This window comes from Balaenoptera acutorostrata, chromosome 2 (assembly GCF_949987535.1).
Source record: "Balaenoptera acutorostrata chromosome 2, mBalAcu1.1, whole genome shotgun sequence".
NCBI lineage: Eukaryota > Metazoa > Chordata > Mammalia > Artiodactyla > Balaenopteridae > Balaenoptera > Balaenoptera acutorostrata.
Window position 1 is genome coordinate 175,222,188 of NC_080065.1, and position 18,055 is coordinate 175,240,242.

The following is an 18,055-nucleotide window of genomic DNA, read 5'->3' on the forward strand; positions in this document are numbered from 1 at the left end:
ATAGCATGGCTGGCCCTTGCATGACTTTTAGCCCGATTTGTAGCATTTCGATTATTTAATAAGAAGAAATAAAAATTTATGTGATAATTTAAATTTAAAAAAAAAGACATTTAATTGGGCAAATAACCTGGAAAGGGAAGAATGAAGGTGGAGAGGCACATTGGGTAGTTTTCTCAGCCCCAACAGGCAATAGAAAGGCTGCCTTCCTGCCAAAGTTAGGAGCCAGAGCCCCAAATCCCAAATTGCAGAGTGTTAGACTCTGTTGAAGCCCCTGAGAAGCTCATGTAATCAACTCACCCCTGGAAGGTAGGGAGGGAAGGAAAGTGAGGACAGAGTCTCCCTGGGGTTGCCCGATGCCTCGCAGGGCTCCCCGGGGTCCCAGCGTACCTGTAGCAGAGGCAGAGGCAGTGGTACCACAGTGAGAGAAGGCAACAGGCAGGGAGCAGAGGCAGCATAAAAAATGGAGGACAGACTCAGGTAAATCCCCCTACTGCGCTGGCATGCTCAGGGTGGAATGTCTCTTGCTTTGCAGCCCTCACTTCAAGGGAAACACCAAACCAGGGCCTCTTGCTGGAGTGAGGCAGAAGCAAATGCAGAACCTGGAGCCCTAGGTGAATCAACCTCCTTCCCTCCCACTTGAGCAGGAGAGACCCGGGGAATCAGTATCTGCCACAGACTCAGAGAAGCCACCCTGTTTATACGACTCCTTGTGCAATTTGTGTGAATGGGGTGGGAGCAGTAGACAGGGCTCTACTTTCTAGCTTCAAGGTAATGTGATGATTGCTTTGCAGGACAGGTAAGAAAACTAAGGTGCAGAGAGAAAAGAGCTGCCACACCAAGTTACCCAGAACACCTGCCTGAATTTTAACCTCTCTCTCCTCTCTGTCCTGGCCAAAAACCAATGGTAAAAGGATTGTGGGGAAGCACAGAAAAGAGATAGTCAAGAGGATTTAGGACTGAAGGCTCCAATCACCACCCGACTCTGAGGGTATAAAGTATCAGGGAAGCACCAGGGTGGACAGATGCAGTGATGGTAAGGAGTCAGAGATGAAAATAAGAGAAAAAAAGGAGGCAGGAGGTGGCTGAGATGGGAGGGAGGATGCGGAGAGGGGAACCTAAACAGCTTCAGTGAGAAGAGAGAGCCAGGATGGGGGCAGACAGGTAAGGCAAGATGGAGATGACACAGACCTGGTCTGTGGTTCTCAACCAGGGGCAGTTCTGCTTCCCAGGGGTCATTTGACAATGTGTGAGTATCCTTTTGATGGTCACAATTGGGAGATGCTGCTGACATCTCGTGGGTGACAGGAATGCTGCCCAGCATCTTATAATGCACAGGACAGCCCCAGCCCCCCAAAATTATCGGCCCCTAAAATCCCTGATGCTGAAGTTGGAAAACTGCTGCAGGGGTATAGGAGGACAGGATTTGTCCATGGACAGGCTAGGCCCCTGAGTTCCTGGGTGGGGAGCTGGCCCTACTGTGGGCTCCTCTAAGTGCAAGATTGCCAGATTACACTCTCTCTGTGGTTGTTCAGTTTACTTACAGAGGGACCCACTACGTGTTCTCCTAGTGGATCAATGCTAGGACACTTCAGTCTACCTCTCTGTTGGCCTACTCCCATGCCCACCATGGTTCTATGACTGTTTGTTTTTCTTTTTAAAAAAATTAGTAGATTTTTTTAGAGTAATTTTAGGTTTACAGAAAATTGAGCAGATAGTGCAGAAAATTACCATGTACCATCTCTCTCCCAGCACAGAGATTCCCTTATTATTAACATCCTGCGTTAGTGAGATAACTGCGTTACAGCTGTTAAACCAATATTGACACACTGGTATTAACCAAAGCCCACAGTTTACAATAGGGTTCACTCTTGGTGCTGTACATCCTATGAGTTTTGACAAATGCACCATGTCATGTATCCACCATGATAGTATCATACAGAAGAGTTTCACCACCTTAAAAAAAAAAACCCAAGTTCCACCTAATCATCCCTTCTGCTCTCTCCTTGGACCCTTGACAACCATCAATATTTTTACTGTCTCCACAGTTTTGCCTTTTTCCAGAATGAACAGACACCAATCTTAGCTGTTTTCTGTGTCCCCATCATCCCAGAAGGTGTGTATGCAGCCCTGGACCACCTTCCCAGGACATGGTGAGCTCTTGTTTTCTTATAGTACCTCTTTCTTTCTTCGTGGCTGTGGCTTTTGTGATCTTTATTAATATAGGGAAGGAGTATGGGAATGGTCTGGCATGGTGAAGCTAACATGTCCCTGGTCCTGGAAGTAGCCCTGACATTCATTAACAGCCACCAGTAGGTGGTGAGTATAACAGAGAGTTTAGGAAAAGATAGGCTTTGGGGTTATTCAGATGTAGGTTTAGATCCTGGCTCCCCCACTCAGGAGCTATGGTCCCTTGGGCAAGTGATGTGTCCTCTGTGGGAGGCAGCTGCCACTTCTGTAAAACAGGGATCATAGCAGGTGCCTCACAATATTGGATTAAAGATTTCATAAGAAACATATGAGCACAGGTGCCAACGTCCAATAAAGAGTAGCTACTCTCATCAAGAACTGAAATCCAGTGCCAAAGACAGTTGTGTCTCCGACATGATACATTGTAATGAAGGTCATGAAAGAGTTAAACTCAAGGAGTTTTAAGGTTACTCAGGAGTACTGTTTTGGAAGCACACAGGAATGAGTGACTAAATCTGTTTTGGGAAGAGAGGTCCAGGAAGGCTGCACAGAGGAGGTGACATTTAAGCTTAGACTTAAAGATGAACAGGTGTTTGCCAGTTGAAGAAGGGGAAGAACTGAGATCCAGGGAGAAAGAGCAGTTACGGAATTACAACTGTACTCTTTAGATCATTGGTTCTCAACTGGAGGCGACTTTGCCCCCCATGGGGACACTGGCAATGACACTATAAAACTCTTAGAAGAAAACATAGTCAGAACATTGCATGACATAAATCACAGCAAGATTCTTTTTGACCCATCTCCTAGAGAAATGGAAATAAAAACAAAAATAAATAAATGGGGGCTTCCCTGGTGGTGCAGTGGTTGAGAATCTGCCTGCCAATGCAGGGGACACGGGTTCGAGCACTGGTCTGGGAAGATCCCACATGCCACGGAGCAACTAGGCCCGTGCGCCACAACTACTGAGCCTGCGCTTCTGGAGCCTGTGCTCCGCAACAAGAGAGGCCGCGATAGTGAGAGGCCCGCGCACCACGATGAAGAGTGGCCCCCGCTTGCCACAACTAGAGAAAGCCCTCGCACAGAAACGAAGACCCAACACAGCCAAAAATAAATAAATAAAAATTAAATAAATAAATATAAATAAATAAAAACCTTAGTCTTTTTTAAAAAAAATAATAAATAAATAAATAAATAAGTGGGACCTAATGAAACTTAAAAGCTTTTGCACAACAAAGGAAACCGTAAACAAGAGGAGAAGACAACCCTCAGAATGGGAGAAAATATTTGCAAACGAAGCAACTGACAAAGGATTAATCTCCAAAATATACAAGCAGCTCATGCAGCTCAATATCAAAAAAAACAAACAACCCAATCCAAAAATGGGCAGAAGACCTAAATAGACATTTGTCCGAAGAAGATATACAGATTGCCAACAAACACATGAAAGGATGCTCAACATCACTAATCATTAGAGAAATGCGAATCAAAACTACAATGAGGTATCACCTCACACCTGTCAGAATGTCTGAATACATTTTTGGTTGTCACTACTGAGCAGGAGCTACTGGCATCCAGCTGGTAGACGCCAGGGATGCTGTTAAACACCTTACAGGGCATCCGTAGCAAAGGATGATCCGGAACCAAATACTGAAAAAACTTGCACTAGATGTTGGAGAGCTACAGGAAGTTGAGACCACAGCCCACATGATCCCAGTCTCACCCATTCAACCTTTTCTTGGGGGCTCTTGTTTCCAAGTCATTGACTTTGACTCACCCCCTCTAGGATCTCAGGGTATCAGGAATGAGTGAGGCCACGGGGGCTACCTGGGGACCTATGGCAGGTGCTGACCCAGAAGTGAGGGAAAGAAACAAGTGACTTCAAGGGAGGGAGGCCAAGAAACTCTGGAAACCAGTGATGTTTGGCGAAAGCAACCTTCGATCACCAAGGTGTCTGGTTCCCCCACTTTGTTTGGTTCTCAACTTGTCAGAGCTTGATCAAGGACATGAGCCCGCTTAAGAGGGCATTTACTACTTTATTCTTATTTTTTTATTCTGGTAAAATACATATAACATAAAATTTACCATTTTAACCATTTTATAGCATACAATTCAGTGGCATTAAATGCATTCACGATGTTGTACAAGCACCATCTATCTAGTTCCAGAGTCTTCTCAGCACCCCCAAAGGAAACCCCATATCCATTAGAAGTCACTCCCATTTATCCCCTTCCCCTAGTCCCCAGCAACCATTGATATGCCTTAAACTCTTACATAAATATTCATAGCAGCACTATTCACTATAGTGAAAAAGTGGAAAAGAACCAAACGTCCATCAGTGGGTGAATAGATCAACAAAATGTGGTCTGTCGATACAATGGAATATTGCTCAGCCATAAAAAGGTATGAAGTTATGACAATGCTACAACATGGGTGAACCTCAAAAACATTATGCTGAGTGAAAGAAGCCAGACCCCAAAGTCCACAGAGTATATGATTACATTTAGACGACTTGTCCAGAGCAGGCAAATCCATAGAGACAGAAAAAAGATTAGTGGTTAGCTGCCTTTTAACTTGACATAGCCTAATTAAAAAAAAAAGATTTGGGGCTTCCCTGGTGGCACAGTGGTTAAGAATCTGCTTGCCAATGCAGGGGACATGGGTTCGAGCCCTGGTCCAGGAAGATCCCACATGCCACGGATGCAACTAAGCCTGTGCGCCAAAACTACTGAGCCTGCGCTCTAGAGCCTGCGAGCCACAACTACTGAAGCCCGTGTGCCTAGAGCCCGTGCTCTGCAACAAGAGAAGGCACACAATGAGAAGCCCGTGTGCGCAATGAAGAGGAGCTCCCACTCGCTGCAACTAGAGAAAGCCTGCGCACAACAACAAGACCCAATGCAGCCCAAAATAAATATAAATAAAATAAATAAATTTATTTTTAAAAAGGATTTAAAATTGTTATTCATAAAGAGACACTGAATTGTTATTTACTGAGCACAGATCATATACATTTGCTCATTGAGTGTATTGAGTTAATTATCATAGGTAGCACCTACTGTTTTCCAGATCAAGTCCAAGAATAACTCATTTAATTCTCACAACAACACTTTGAGTTAAGTAGGGGGAAATGGAGGTACAAAGAAGTTAAGACACTTGCTCAGGTTTACACAGCAGGCAGAGCAGGGGTTCGAACACAGGTTGGCTGACTCCCTCATCCCTTTGTCAGATGGCTATGTTGCATTGCCTCAGAAGGTACAGATGCACCTCCTGGGATCTGGAAAACAACTAGAACATTATTTCTACACAGTCTCTTGCTTCTGATTCATTGCATGGATAACTCCAGAGGAAGAATCTGATTGCTTCATCTTAAGTTAGAGATGTACACTGGTCCGAAGTGTTGTAACCATGGGTAGGTAGGTCTTGTGGTATCTGAAGCTATGAGAAGAAAAGGATTTATCATAAGGGAGAGGAAGGCAATGGCTGGAAGCTCTGGTGAAGGAACATTTATATTATCGGAGGTAACCAGAGGGAGAGAGGTGTATAACCTTTGGAGAAAGTCAGCCATGTGTTCAAGTCTTAACTCTGCCATTTTGACAGCTCACCTTGAACAAGTTGCTTAGCATTTAGCATCCCAATATTCTCAGTGAGTATTCTCAAGACACTCAAAATGGGGTGATCAAATCAGCACCTCCCCCACTGCACTGATGAGAAGATTAAACCACAGGAGGCACAGAGCAGGAACTCAACCAAATCTACCTGTCATTTTTCAGGAGCAGCCCCTTGGGCAGGGCCAGAATGGTGGAAGCTGATGACCTTCCTCCATCCAGTAGCTGACCTCTGCATGTCACACCTCACTGCAGGCACAGTGTCCATGCAGGGAGCCAACCTCTCAGCAGTGACTGAATTCATCCTCATCGGCTTCTCCACCTTCCCCCACCTTCAGCTGATGTTCTTCCTGCTCTTCCTGCTGATGTACCTGTTCACGCTGCTGGGGAACCTCTTCATCATGGTCACCATCTGGAGCGAGCGCAGCCTCCACACGCCCATGTACCTCTTCCTGTGCGCCCTCTCCATCTCCGAGGTCCTCTACACCTTCGCCATCATCCCACGCATGCTGGCCGACCTGCTCTCCACCCACCACACCATCGCCCTCATGGCCTGTGCCAGCCAGATGTTCTTCTCCTTCACGTTTGGCTTCACCCACTCCTTCCTGCTCACCGTCATGGGCTACGACCACTACGTGGCCATCTGCCACCCCCTGCGCTACAACGTGCTCATGAGTCCCCGTGGCTGTGCCTGCCTGGTGGCCTGGTCCTGGGCTGGAGGCTCAGTCATGGGGCTAGTGGTGACATCAGCCATTTTCTACCTCACCTTCTGTGGACCCAATGTGATCCACCATGTCTTCTGCCACATGCCACCTCTAGCGACGTTAGCCTGTGGGGACAATGTCTCCACCGCGGCCATGGGCGTGGGCCTGGTGTGTGTCACTGTCCTGCTGGGCTGCTGTCTCCTCATCCTCCTCTCTTATGCCTTCATCGTGGCCGCCATCTTGAGGATCCCCTCAGCCGAGGGCCGGCACAAGGCCTTCTCCACGTGTGCGTCCCACCTCACCGTGGTGGTCATGCACTATGGCTTTGCCTCTGTCATCTACCTCAAGCCCAAGGGTCCCCAGTCTCTGGAAGCAGACACCCTGATGGGCACCACCTACACAGTCCTCACTCCCTTCCTCAGCCCCATCATCTTCAGCCTCAGGAACAAGGAGCTGAAGAACGCCATGAAGAAGACCTTCCTCAACAAATTGTTTCTCCATAGCTCCTGAAATGGCAGGTTTTGTAGCAGGAGATGTGGCACGTAGAGGCACTTCAGTCTATCATCTGTAAAATGGGAATAATCGTGCTGCACTGGTGATGATTCCTGTTTGTGAATTTCCACTCGTCCCCACTCAGCAACTTCTCTATAAATGTTAGATGTCTGCTTTCTCTCCTTTTCCCCAGTCTGGTTGACCTCATTCCTCCTGCATCCACTGGAGTCACAATCTCCCCAATATTGACCTTGTGAGTCAACTTCCTCCTGTTTACTGTGCCTGAGAGCAGCATGAAAGAGGGGACGCCCATGTCCTGTGTTGGGGAACCTGCGTGCATAATTTATCTTCACTGTGTGAAGGAGGGATGCTTGCTCTACCTAAAACAATGATGACATAAACAGCGACAGTGATCTCGTGCCTGCTGTGTATCAAGAACTGCACTCTATGCTTTGGAGACCTCATCTCTCTCATGTATCATATTGAGGGAAGGAGAGCATTGTTGACTGTTGTTGTTTTTCATTTCACGTCTTCACATTTTTGGAGGTAGGGTGTCTTCTCCTATGAGTTGCTTTTTTTGGCTGAGTGAATGATAGGTCTAAGGATACAAATTATAGACAGAAGAGAGAGGGGATCTGAACTTCTCCTTCTAAGATAAGCAATATGGAAAGAGATGGGGGAAGACATGGGAGAGGGAAGATGAAGTGGTGGCTGGTTTGAGGAATAGGGGAGGAACAGGTAGAAAAACCAGATTGCTAGCAGTTGATGGGAACCTAGGAGGGGATGATGGACCCAGTGGCTGGTGAAGAAATACAGGGAAAGAGCAGGGACATAAATGGACATTTTATAAGGTTAATAAAGTACCTGATGTAAATCCCCATTCTGGACACCCTTGAAATCCTCAATAAAAATCCATTTCCCTTTCATGGGTTGTGGAGTCAGATAGATTGGGGGGATGCATCCACAGGCTGGGCCTGCTTCAAGGGAAGTGCTCAGGCAGAATCAGGTAGCTGCTTTGGGTTACGCTACATTTTTAAATGAGGCAATGGACACAGTGAGGTTTGGTACTTGTCCAAAATCAAGAAGCCAGGTAGGTTCATGGATGTAGAATGGGGTCGGCTGAGTGAGTCTTCTGTAGTAATGGGTCTCCAACTTGAGAGCACATCAGAATCAGGCTGCTGGGTCTCACCTCAGAGTGTCTAATTCAGTAGGTCTGTGTGGTTGGGCAGGGGGGACTCTAGAATCTTCATTTCTAACAAGCTCCCAGGTGACGCTGCAGCTGGTCTGAGGATGACACTTTGGGAACCACTGCTCTAAAGAATCCTTAGCTCAAAAATGAAGCCACATATTTGGGTTGGAGGCAGAAGTAGCTTTTCTGTCTCACCCTTTCTCTCTCTCTCTCTCCCTCCCTTCCCCCTTTCCCTCTCTCCCTCCTTCCTTCCTCCCTTTCTTCCTTTCTTTTTAATAGTTATGAAGATAACAGCTTCCCATTTGTTGAGCATTTATCATCAGCTATTATGGTCTTTAAAAAAATACCTGTATTGAAATGTACTTTGCATACCATATAACATACCCATATGAAGATATGTGTAATCATTACCACAGCGAATTTAGAACATTTTCCTCACCTCCAAAAGAAAGCTGTACCTTTTAGCTATCACCTCTCTTTCTTCCTTTCCTTCCAGTCCTAAGCAACCACGAATCTACTGTCTCTATAGATTTGACTTATCTGGCCATTTCATATACATGGATTCATACGATATTTATCATTTTGTGTCTGGCTTCTTTCATGTAGCATGTTTTCCAAGTTTATCCATGTCACAGCATGTATCACTAATTTCATTCCTTTTTTTATAGCTGAATAAAGTTGCATTGTTTGGATATATGACATTTTTGTTTATCCATCCATCTGTTGATACATTTTTTGGTTGTTTCCACAATTTGGCCACCATGAGTGTTTCTGCTATAAACATTCATGTACACGTTTTTGCGTGGACCTATGTTTTCATTTTGGGAGGTATATACCTTTCAGTGAAATGGATGGGGCATATGGTAACTCTATGTTTAGTTATTTGAGGAACTGCTAGACTCGTTTCTAAAGAGGTTGAACCATTTTTCATCCCCAGCAGCAGCGTATGAGGGTTCCAATTTCTCCACATCCTCACCAGCATTTGTTGTTATCTAACTTTCTGACTGTAGTCATTCTAGAGGTATCTAATTGTGGTTTTGATTAGCATTTCCCTGATGGATAAAGACAGGTAAGGTCTTAAATTCTTTACACACATCAGTTCTTTTACTCCACGAGGGAGGTCAGATTATTAGTTCCATTTTCAAGATGAGGAAATTGAGATGTAAAGAGATTAAGTCTGCTAGCTAAATTTTTCTCCTGAAGTGGAAAAAAGCTTCAGTTGGAGCTGGGGCTCAGAAGCATACACTTCTCAGGGGTTATGAGGAGGGGAGGCCAGCTGTTCCAGGAAGGGAAGAAAACCTGGATTGGAAAGAAAAGACCGGTTTTAGCAGGCACCAAATGAAATAAGCCCAGACCTTGAAAATATGCTGACCTCAGGGGGTTAGGAAGAAACACCCAATGTGAGAGGACTGGGGAGACATAACCTAACCTTGACAAAAACAGGCTATAGGCATTCTGTGTTTGGTTTTCCTTAGCGGTGGTATTAATATGGAAAAGAGTGTCATGTTTAAACATGAAGTTGCTTGAGCTAAAACAAACAAACAAACTAAACAAAAAGAACTGAATCCTTTTAAAGCCAAGTTCCTGGGTTATATTGAGAACACTTAAGATAATTAATTAGCAATATTTGGGGACATCCTTTGCTTCCCCTATACATGGTGAAGGAATACCAGATATAAGGACTGCCCCTCTTGAAGCTGTCACGTGCAAGGAATGTTTAAGTGGCCAGCACAAGCCTTGAGGTGTAGCCAGTGCTCTTTGGCAAATCACAGATCTGGAGACTTTTCGAATATACCGATTGTCCCTGGAAATATGTAAGAGTCACACTATGTGAATATGAAGGAGCTGACAGCAAAGGTGACTTCTGAATTATATCCAAGAAGTGACGGTGTGGTTCCCTGTGGTCATAATAGAAAAAATCAACTTACTCTACTTTGATTGACCAATGACAACACTTTCTGAAATTTAAATAAACCATATTTTTACTCCTTTACTTTATTTACTATTAGTTGTATTGTAAATTTAAAATGACCAAAGAAGTTGAACTTAGTGAATGCATGTTGTTTCTCTAAGTGGCATATTCTAGACCCAAGGGCTGGGTCAGGGCTAGAAGAATGAGGCAGGGTCGTGAAACTGCAGTGCTGCTTCCTGTCTTTATTTAAAATGTTGATATATTGTTTGTCGTGAATTTTTTGCATTAATTTTGATTTTGTAAAATATTGCATAAGATATGATCTATCTTAATTACTGAATTTTGTGGTGACCCCCTAAATTTAGTTGTCAATGTGAGTGTCTCACTTGCCTGACCCTAGTCTTGATACCGTTAGACATCCCTATCTCCCCCAACCCCCGAAAATACTTTGCCTTTATTTTCCCTGCAACAGTTTATAAATTTAAAGCCATCATTCACTTATCTGGTGATGGAAAATAGAGATAAATGCCAAAACATCAGTGTAAACACAACCAGCATCTTTGGGTGATGACCCTCCCATCACAGGAGTGAAGACAGCCCTGCCCCTCTGCCCACTAGTGTTGGCTACGACCACCCCGCCCCCCGAGGGCCTGTCCTCACTTCCCCTCTATTATTCAGCTTCCACTTTCTTATGTTCTTCCACCCCCTGCATTCCTAGCTGTTTGCCATTCCTTACTAATGGTACCCGCTGTGCCACACGCTTTGGTATCCTCAAGGTGGGGTCAGAGCCCGGAGAGGTGATGAAAGGGCCTGGAGCACAGAGAAAGGCTGCTGATGGAGAGATCGCCAGACTTTAGGGGACCCCCCACCCCATTCCAGCGCTAATGGGGCCACCGTGGGCTTCCATGCTAACTGCTCAAGGCAAAGACCAGCCTGAGTGAGGCAACCTCCTGCCTTCTCTTCTCTTGTTCTGCTCTTCCCCAGTGTTGACCCTGACAGCCGTGCTTGTGGATGAAAGTCTAGTCCCCTCCTCAAGGATGTTTTTCTTCTCCTCCACCCTCAACCCCCACAAGCTGTCTCTGTCCAGCAGCCAGAAGGATCTTTCTAAAGGAAAAACTTGAAAAATCACCTGTCTGTTTATACCCTTGGGACACAGTACAAATTCTCCTGTGGTCAGGTCCATGCTTCATCTTCAACATTACACCCCAGCCCTTCCCAGGTCTTCAGCCTCTCTAACGTCCTGGTTATTCCTGCAATAAACCAAGCACACTCAGACCTTACAGGCTTTGCCCATGCTGCTGCTTCTACCTGGAATACCCTTCCGCTGGCATAACCTACACATCCATAGGTTTGACCTTAAATGTCACCTCCTCAGGAAAGCCTTCCCTGATTTCCCCATACTGAGTCACCACTCCTATTATAAGCACTCATAGCAACTTCTTTCTTTCCTCATAGCTTTTATCACAATGTATCATATATATTAATTAGTGTGATTATTTGTTTAATAGCCACATCTTCCTCTCTCAGCTGCAAGCACTGAGATCAGTGTCACATCTAATCAGTTCCATGTTGAATCCCCAGTGGCATCTGAAAACATGCCTGGCACACAGTAGATAATCAATAAATGTTTGTTAAGTAAGTAAGCAGGGTTTATCATCCTTGGAATGGTTGACACTTGAGGTTGGCTCATTCTTTGTAGTGGGGTCTGTTCTGTGCATTGCAGGATGTTGAGCAGCAACCATTACCTTTACCCACTAGATATTGTAACACATCTCCTCCTCTTTCAGTTGTAATAATCAAAAATGTCTACAGAAACTTCCAAGTGTCCTCTGGAGGCTCTGAGAGCCACTTGAGGACAGAAATGAGGGAAGACTTGGCTGATGCATCCCAAGCTGCAGAGTCACACCCCTTTTTGTGGCCCTTAGCACCTGGGCCATATCTTGGTGAGAGCCCTGACATTTCTCTGTGTGTCTTTCCACCAAGCACTGTGTAAACTCTTCAAAGAGAGAGGCTAGCAACAGACCCATCTCTGTACTCCCAAAACTAGCACAGGATTTAACACACAGAAAATAATTAATTATTAAATAAATCTTAAAAATCTGGCATTTATTAAGTGCTTATTGGTTGCCAGTCACTGTCAATTACCCTACCTAGATATGATTTAATTCTCAGAACTATCCTAAGAGGTGGCTACCTTATTATTAAACCTATTTTAATGATGGGAAACTGAGGCTGAGAGATTACATGTGATTTAACCAAAGCCACTTTGCTTCATCACTTACCCACTGCACAGCCCTATTTACAATTCTGAGCAACTCTTTCTTTTCTCTTTAGAGTGCAAGGTATCACCTGTCTCCCTGCCCATCAGCTGTTGCCATAGAGATGAGTCGTGGAGACCACGCTTAGAGACTAGTAGCCATAGAAATGAGGCTGTTTGTGTAGAAGGGGATCCTGGGAGAAAGGGGGAGGTCAGGAAGCTCAGTTGGTGTAGAACTTCTGCCAACAGCACCCCCTTCTAGACAAAAATGCTCTCCATTGAGGTCCCACTCCTTTGGCCACATTGATAACCCAGGTGATGGTCAAAGTTGGTGGACAACTGAACAGTTCCTCAACCAACGCCTCTGTTTCCAAGCTCATTAAGCAAAACTTGAAATTATAATATCATCCTAACTACTGTTTATTGAGCATATCCATGTGCCAGGCACCACGCTAAGCCCTTCACAAACATTGTCTTACTTCAGTCTCATAACTGTCTTAGAAGGTAGGTGCTTTTTCATCATTACAGGGTGCGCTCGGAGAAGGGAATTGACCTGCCTATGGACACACAGCAACACATGAGAGCAAATTTCCCCATGCCCACTCCAACAGTGTTAATAAGTTTGAAAATTTTTTGTCCATCTGATTGGATGGGAAAAATAGCACCTAACTGTTACCTTCATTCTCCTAAATTAATTTAGTTAACAAATTTTTGAAAGCCTACCATATGCTGTGTAGGAATACAGCAGTGGACAAAATGAACCAAGAGTCCTTGACCTCCTCAGAGCAACATTCCAGTTGGCAGAGACAGACTTCATTAAGCAGATACATGTCAGGAGGTAATAAGCATGTGGGAGACAAGTAAAGCAGATCAGGAGGGTAGGACATGGCCAGGGGTGTTTCTATTTTGTGTAGTATGGTTAAAGAAGGGCTCTATGATATTTGAGCAGAAAAGACTCCAAGGAATTGAAATCTGAGTTTCTCTTTTCTTAGATAAGAAAGACTGTGGGAGAATGATGTGTGTGTGTGTGTGTGTGTGTGTGTGAAGGAGAGGGGGGTGGGGAGAGAGAGAGAGAGGGAGAAGGAGATGGGAAGAGAGGGGAAAAGAGGGAGGGAGAGAGAGGGAGTGGAAGAGGAAAAGAGAGAAAAGGAGAGGAAAAGAACAGAGGAAAGGAGGGAGGGATGGACAAAGTGAGGGAGGGAGAGAGAAAAAGTAAGTATGATAATGTCAACAAGAACATCCAAGGTCTGGATACATTAAGTTTGAGATGCCTACTAGATATCCACTTGGAGATATTGAATAGGCAGTTGGATAGGAATAAATATAAGAATCTGGGGATCACCTGTGTGCATAAGGTACATAAACACATGGTACTAGGTGGGATCCCCAGGGAGAGAGGATGCTGATGAAGTCCAAGGACTGAATGGTTTTAATGGCTGACTTGTGTTCCATTTATGAATGAACCAGTATTTGTTTAACCGTCCATTATTAATGGATATATCTAAGTTTTACAAACTTAAATGTCACAGCTCTGAACATTCCATTATTTACTCAGATGTGGAATATATAAGATGTCTATCTAATTAGGTTTCAATCTAATTAGATATCCATCTAATTAGGGAGGCAAGATTTAAACTCAGCTTATCCTGACCTCAACACAGCTTTTCACACACTGTTTCCCACTGCTTTGGAGGGCAGTGAGGTTTCTCATAGTAAACATTACAAGCCAACATTCTGGTTTGTATAGTATTCTGTGGATTACACTGGTCCACCCAGGAAATATCAGTTAATCAATTATATCTTCCAAGTACTATGCTGGTGCTGGGTGTGACGGTGGGCAAGATGGACAGATTTCCTGACCTCAGGAAGCTGATAGCCTAATGAATCATAATAAGTTAGCATAAGACATTGAGTGCCCGATTCATTGTGGATACCCAATCACATTCCAGGTTTTCTTTCCATTTGGTTATTAGTAGGTTCAGAGGCCGAGTTGACTTTAATGAACAAAATGAAAGAACCTAGCTTATATTCTTGTCTAGACTTTCTTTGTTGCCAGGGGAGGGGATCATCTCAGGATCAATGTGAAAGAGTAACTCAGGAATTCCTACGAGTCCAAAACTTTAAAATCTGGAATCTATAGAAATATTCCATCAGTGTCCCAAGGTTGCACACTCCAGTTTATGATGGGCTCCAATTGCCCACCTGTGGTTTAAGAGGCTCTTAGGGGGCTTCCCTGGTGGTGCAGTGGTTGAGAATCTGCCTGCCAATGCAGGGGACACGGGTTCGAGCACTGGTCTGGGAAGATCCCACATGCCGCGGAGCAACTGGGCCCGTGAGCCACAATTACTGAGCCTGCGCGTCTGGAGCCTGTGCTCCGCAACAAGAGAGGCTGCGACAGTGAGAGGCCCGCGCACCGCGATGAAAAGCGGCCCCCGCTCGCCGCAACTAGAGAAAGCCCTCACGTGAAACGAAGACCCAACACAGCCAAAAATAAATTAATTAATTAATTTTTAAAAAAAGGCTCTTAGGATACTGACGAGATTGATTCGAAAATGGGCTAGTCCTCCTTGGATGGGGGACTCACAAAACCCATTGTAGGAGAATGCTGTGTGAAGCACTGGATGGAAAAGCCTGGGAATCAGAAAAGACCCACAAGGGAAACCTGGCCCTTCTAACTTGTGTCATCTTGGATGAATCATGCAACAGTTTTGAGCCTCAGTTTCCCCTCTGTCAAGTGAAGTGGATGTGAGTTTATCTGCCCTGATATCCAGTTGTGAGGCTGTAATGAGGTAATGTATTTGAGGGGTAACATGAAACATGGAGTACATTATGCAAAGGAGGATGATCTAGGATCCTCAGTTTTGACTGGAATTTTTTCCACATCTTCCCACTGCATAGTAACATGAGATGTTTTTACTGCTCAAGTTATAGAGAAAGACTGAATTCAACTTTAGGGAAATGATGTATAGTTTACGATTCAACTTACATGTTTTTTTAACTTTGGCTAATTGACTATTACTTATGCATGATAATTACATTTATTGTTGTACAAAACTGTATCACCGTAAACTAGTGTCCATTAAGTATTATAAATTGCTATTTTTAGTGCATAAATTCATATTCTGAAAAGTTATAAATTTGTCAAGAGACTTTTAATTGAGATATAATTGACATATAACAGTGTATAAGTTTAGGGTGTACAATGTGCTGAAGGGATACATTTATATATTGCAATATGATTACCACTGTAGTATTAGCTAACACCTCTATCATGTCACATAATTATCATATCTCTTTGGGGGGTGGGAAAGATTAAGATCTAGTCTCTTAGCAACTTTGAAATTTATAATACAGTATTACTATCTATACTCACAATGCTGTGTTTTTGACCCCCAGATCTTGTTTGTCTTCTGGTTGATCTACTGTTTGCAAATTTGTGCCCTTAAACAGCATCTCCCCAATTCCCCCACCCCTCAGCCCCTGACAACCATCATTCTACTCTCTGTTTTTACAAGTTTACCTTTTTAAGATTCCATTTATAAGAGATATCATACAGTATCTGCCATTCGCTTGAATACATGGATTTTCAAGAAATTATAAGTAATATTGAGTATGGTCAACCTTAAATCTCCCCTCACACCCATGGGGGATCATTAAACCAGTGTGACCATTGGATACACCTTCATTCTGGGCTCTGCACTCATTATTGCCGTTCAACAAACAGTTACCCACTGGCCTATGTGCCAAGTCACTTTCTAACACAGCAGGTGATTTCTCACCGTGAGACTTCTTTCCTTGACCTAACTATAGAGACTTCTCTGTCTCTCTGCAGCTGCTCAAGATTCACACTTGAAACGTGGGGGTATCCTCAACATTTTCTGAGTCTGCTTATTACAGATATGCACAATGCTGAAATTTAGGGTGTTTTGCTGTCCTCTGCTGTAATCTGGCTTAGTCTTCTGTAGCCTCACAAAAGTTGGGTTGTAACTACCTGTTGCTGCTTAGAGGAGGGTGGAGGCCTGAACTATTGCATTTCTCTTTGCCGTATGGGTTGATGGTGCTGGGAGTAATTAGACCACCCTGGTTTCTGGCAGGAGAAGAACAGATTCCAGGTTTAAGGCTATCTGACAAAATGTCCTGCAACAGATAATCAATGAATCTGACTTTCTATGTGTTATCAACTCATACATCTTTCCACCCTGAATACATTCATGAGGCTGTTTAACCACTTTGCAAACATTTGGATGTTGCCTACAGGGTCCTTGTAAACCATAAAGCATCAGACAAATATAGGTTATTACATGCTTACAGGGTGTCATCTCTAAAGGTAGCATGTGGTAACCCAATTTAGCTATTTCGAAGGAATTCCTCCCAGATAATCACATTTTTTCTGGGTAGAGTTTGCTAAGGAAGGTCTTTTTCATGGCATTCTTCAGCTCCTTGTTCCTGAGGCTGAAGATGATGGGGCTGAGGAAGGGAGTGAGGACTGTGTAGGTGGTGCCCATCAGAGTGTCTGCTTCCAGAGACTGGGGACCCTTGGGCTTGAGGTAGATGACAGAGGCAAAGCCATAGTGCATGACCACCACGGTGAGGTGGGACGCACACGTGGAGAAGGCCTTGTGCCGGCCCTCGGCTGAGGGGATCCTCAAGATGGCGGCCACGATGAAGGCATAAGAGAGGAGGATGAGGAGACAGCAGCCCAGCAGGGCAGTGATACACACCAGGCCCACGCCCATGGCCACTACTTGTACATCAGTACCACAGGCCAACTTCAATAGTGGGGGCACATGACAAGCAAAATGGCCGACCTCACTGGGTCCACAAAAGGTGAGTTGGAAAATGGCAGATGTCACCAGTAACCCAACGATGGAGCCTCCAGCCCAGGACCAGGCCACCAGGCAGGCACAGTCACGGGGACTCATGAGCACGTTGTAGCGCAGGGGGTGGCAGATGGCCACGTAGCGGTCGTAGCCCATGACGGTGAGCAGGAAGGAGTGGGTGAAGCCAAACATGAAGGAGAAGAACATCTGGCTGGCACAGGCCATGAGGGCGATGGTGTGGTGGGTGGAGAGCAGGTCGGCCAGCATGCGCGGGATGATGGCAACGGTGTAGAGGATCTCGGAGATGGAGAGGGCGCACAGGAAGAGGTACATGGGCGTGTGGAGGCTGCGCTCGCTCCAGATGGTGACCATGATGAAGAGGTTCCCCAGCAGCGTGAACAGGTACATCAGCAGGAAGAGCAGGAAGAACATCAGCTGAAGGTGGGGGAAGGTGGAGAAGCCGATGAGGATGAATTCAGTCACTGCTGAGAGGTTGGCTCCCTGCATGGACGCTGTGCCTGCAGTGAGGTGTGACCTGCAGAGGTCAGCTACTGGATGGAGGAAGGTCATCAGCTTCCACCATTCTGGCCCTGCCCAAGGGGCTGCTCCTGAAAAATGACAGGTAGATTTGGTTGAGTTCCTACTCTGTGCCTCCTATGGTTTAATCTTCTCATCAATGTAGTGGGGGAGGTGCTGATTTGATCACCTCATTTCGAGTGTCTTGAGAATACTCACTGAGAATATTGGGATGCTAAATGCTAAGCAACTTGTTCAAGGTGAGCTGCCAAAATGGCAGAGTTAAGACTTGAACACATGGCTGACTTTCTCCAAAGGCTATACACCTCTCTCCCTCTGGTTACCTCCGATAATATAAATATTCCTTCACCAGAGC

General features: G+C 44.9%; 2 protein-coding genes across 2 annotated transcripts; one reads left to right on the plus strand and one right to left on the minus strand.

The window, feature by feature from the left end:
- Positions 1-6,055: 6,055 nt before the first annotated feature.
- On the plus strand, positions 6,056-7,003 carry LOC103009233 (olfactory receptor 10H1-like). Its single transcript, XM_007183596.3, has one exon. It carries the CDS (start codon positions 6,056-6,058, stop codon positions 7,001-7,003), a length of 948 nt encoding a protein of 315 aa, XP_007183658.3.
- A 9,577-nt stretch (positions 7,004-16,580) lies between these two features.
- Positions 16,581-17,670, minus strand: LOC103009521 (olfactory receptor 10H1). The gene has a single exon (XM_057541174.1). It carries the CDS (start codon positions 17,668-17,670, stop codon positions 16,723-16,725), a length of 948 nt encoding a protein of 315 aa, XP_057397157.1. The 3' UTR covers positions 16,581-16,722.
- Between the last annotated feature and the right edge of the window lie 385 nt (positions 17,671-18,055).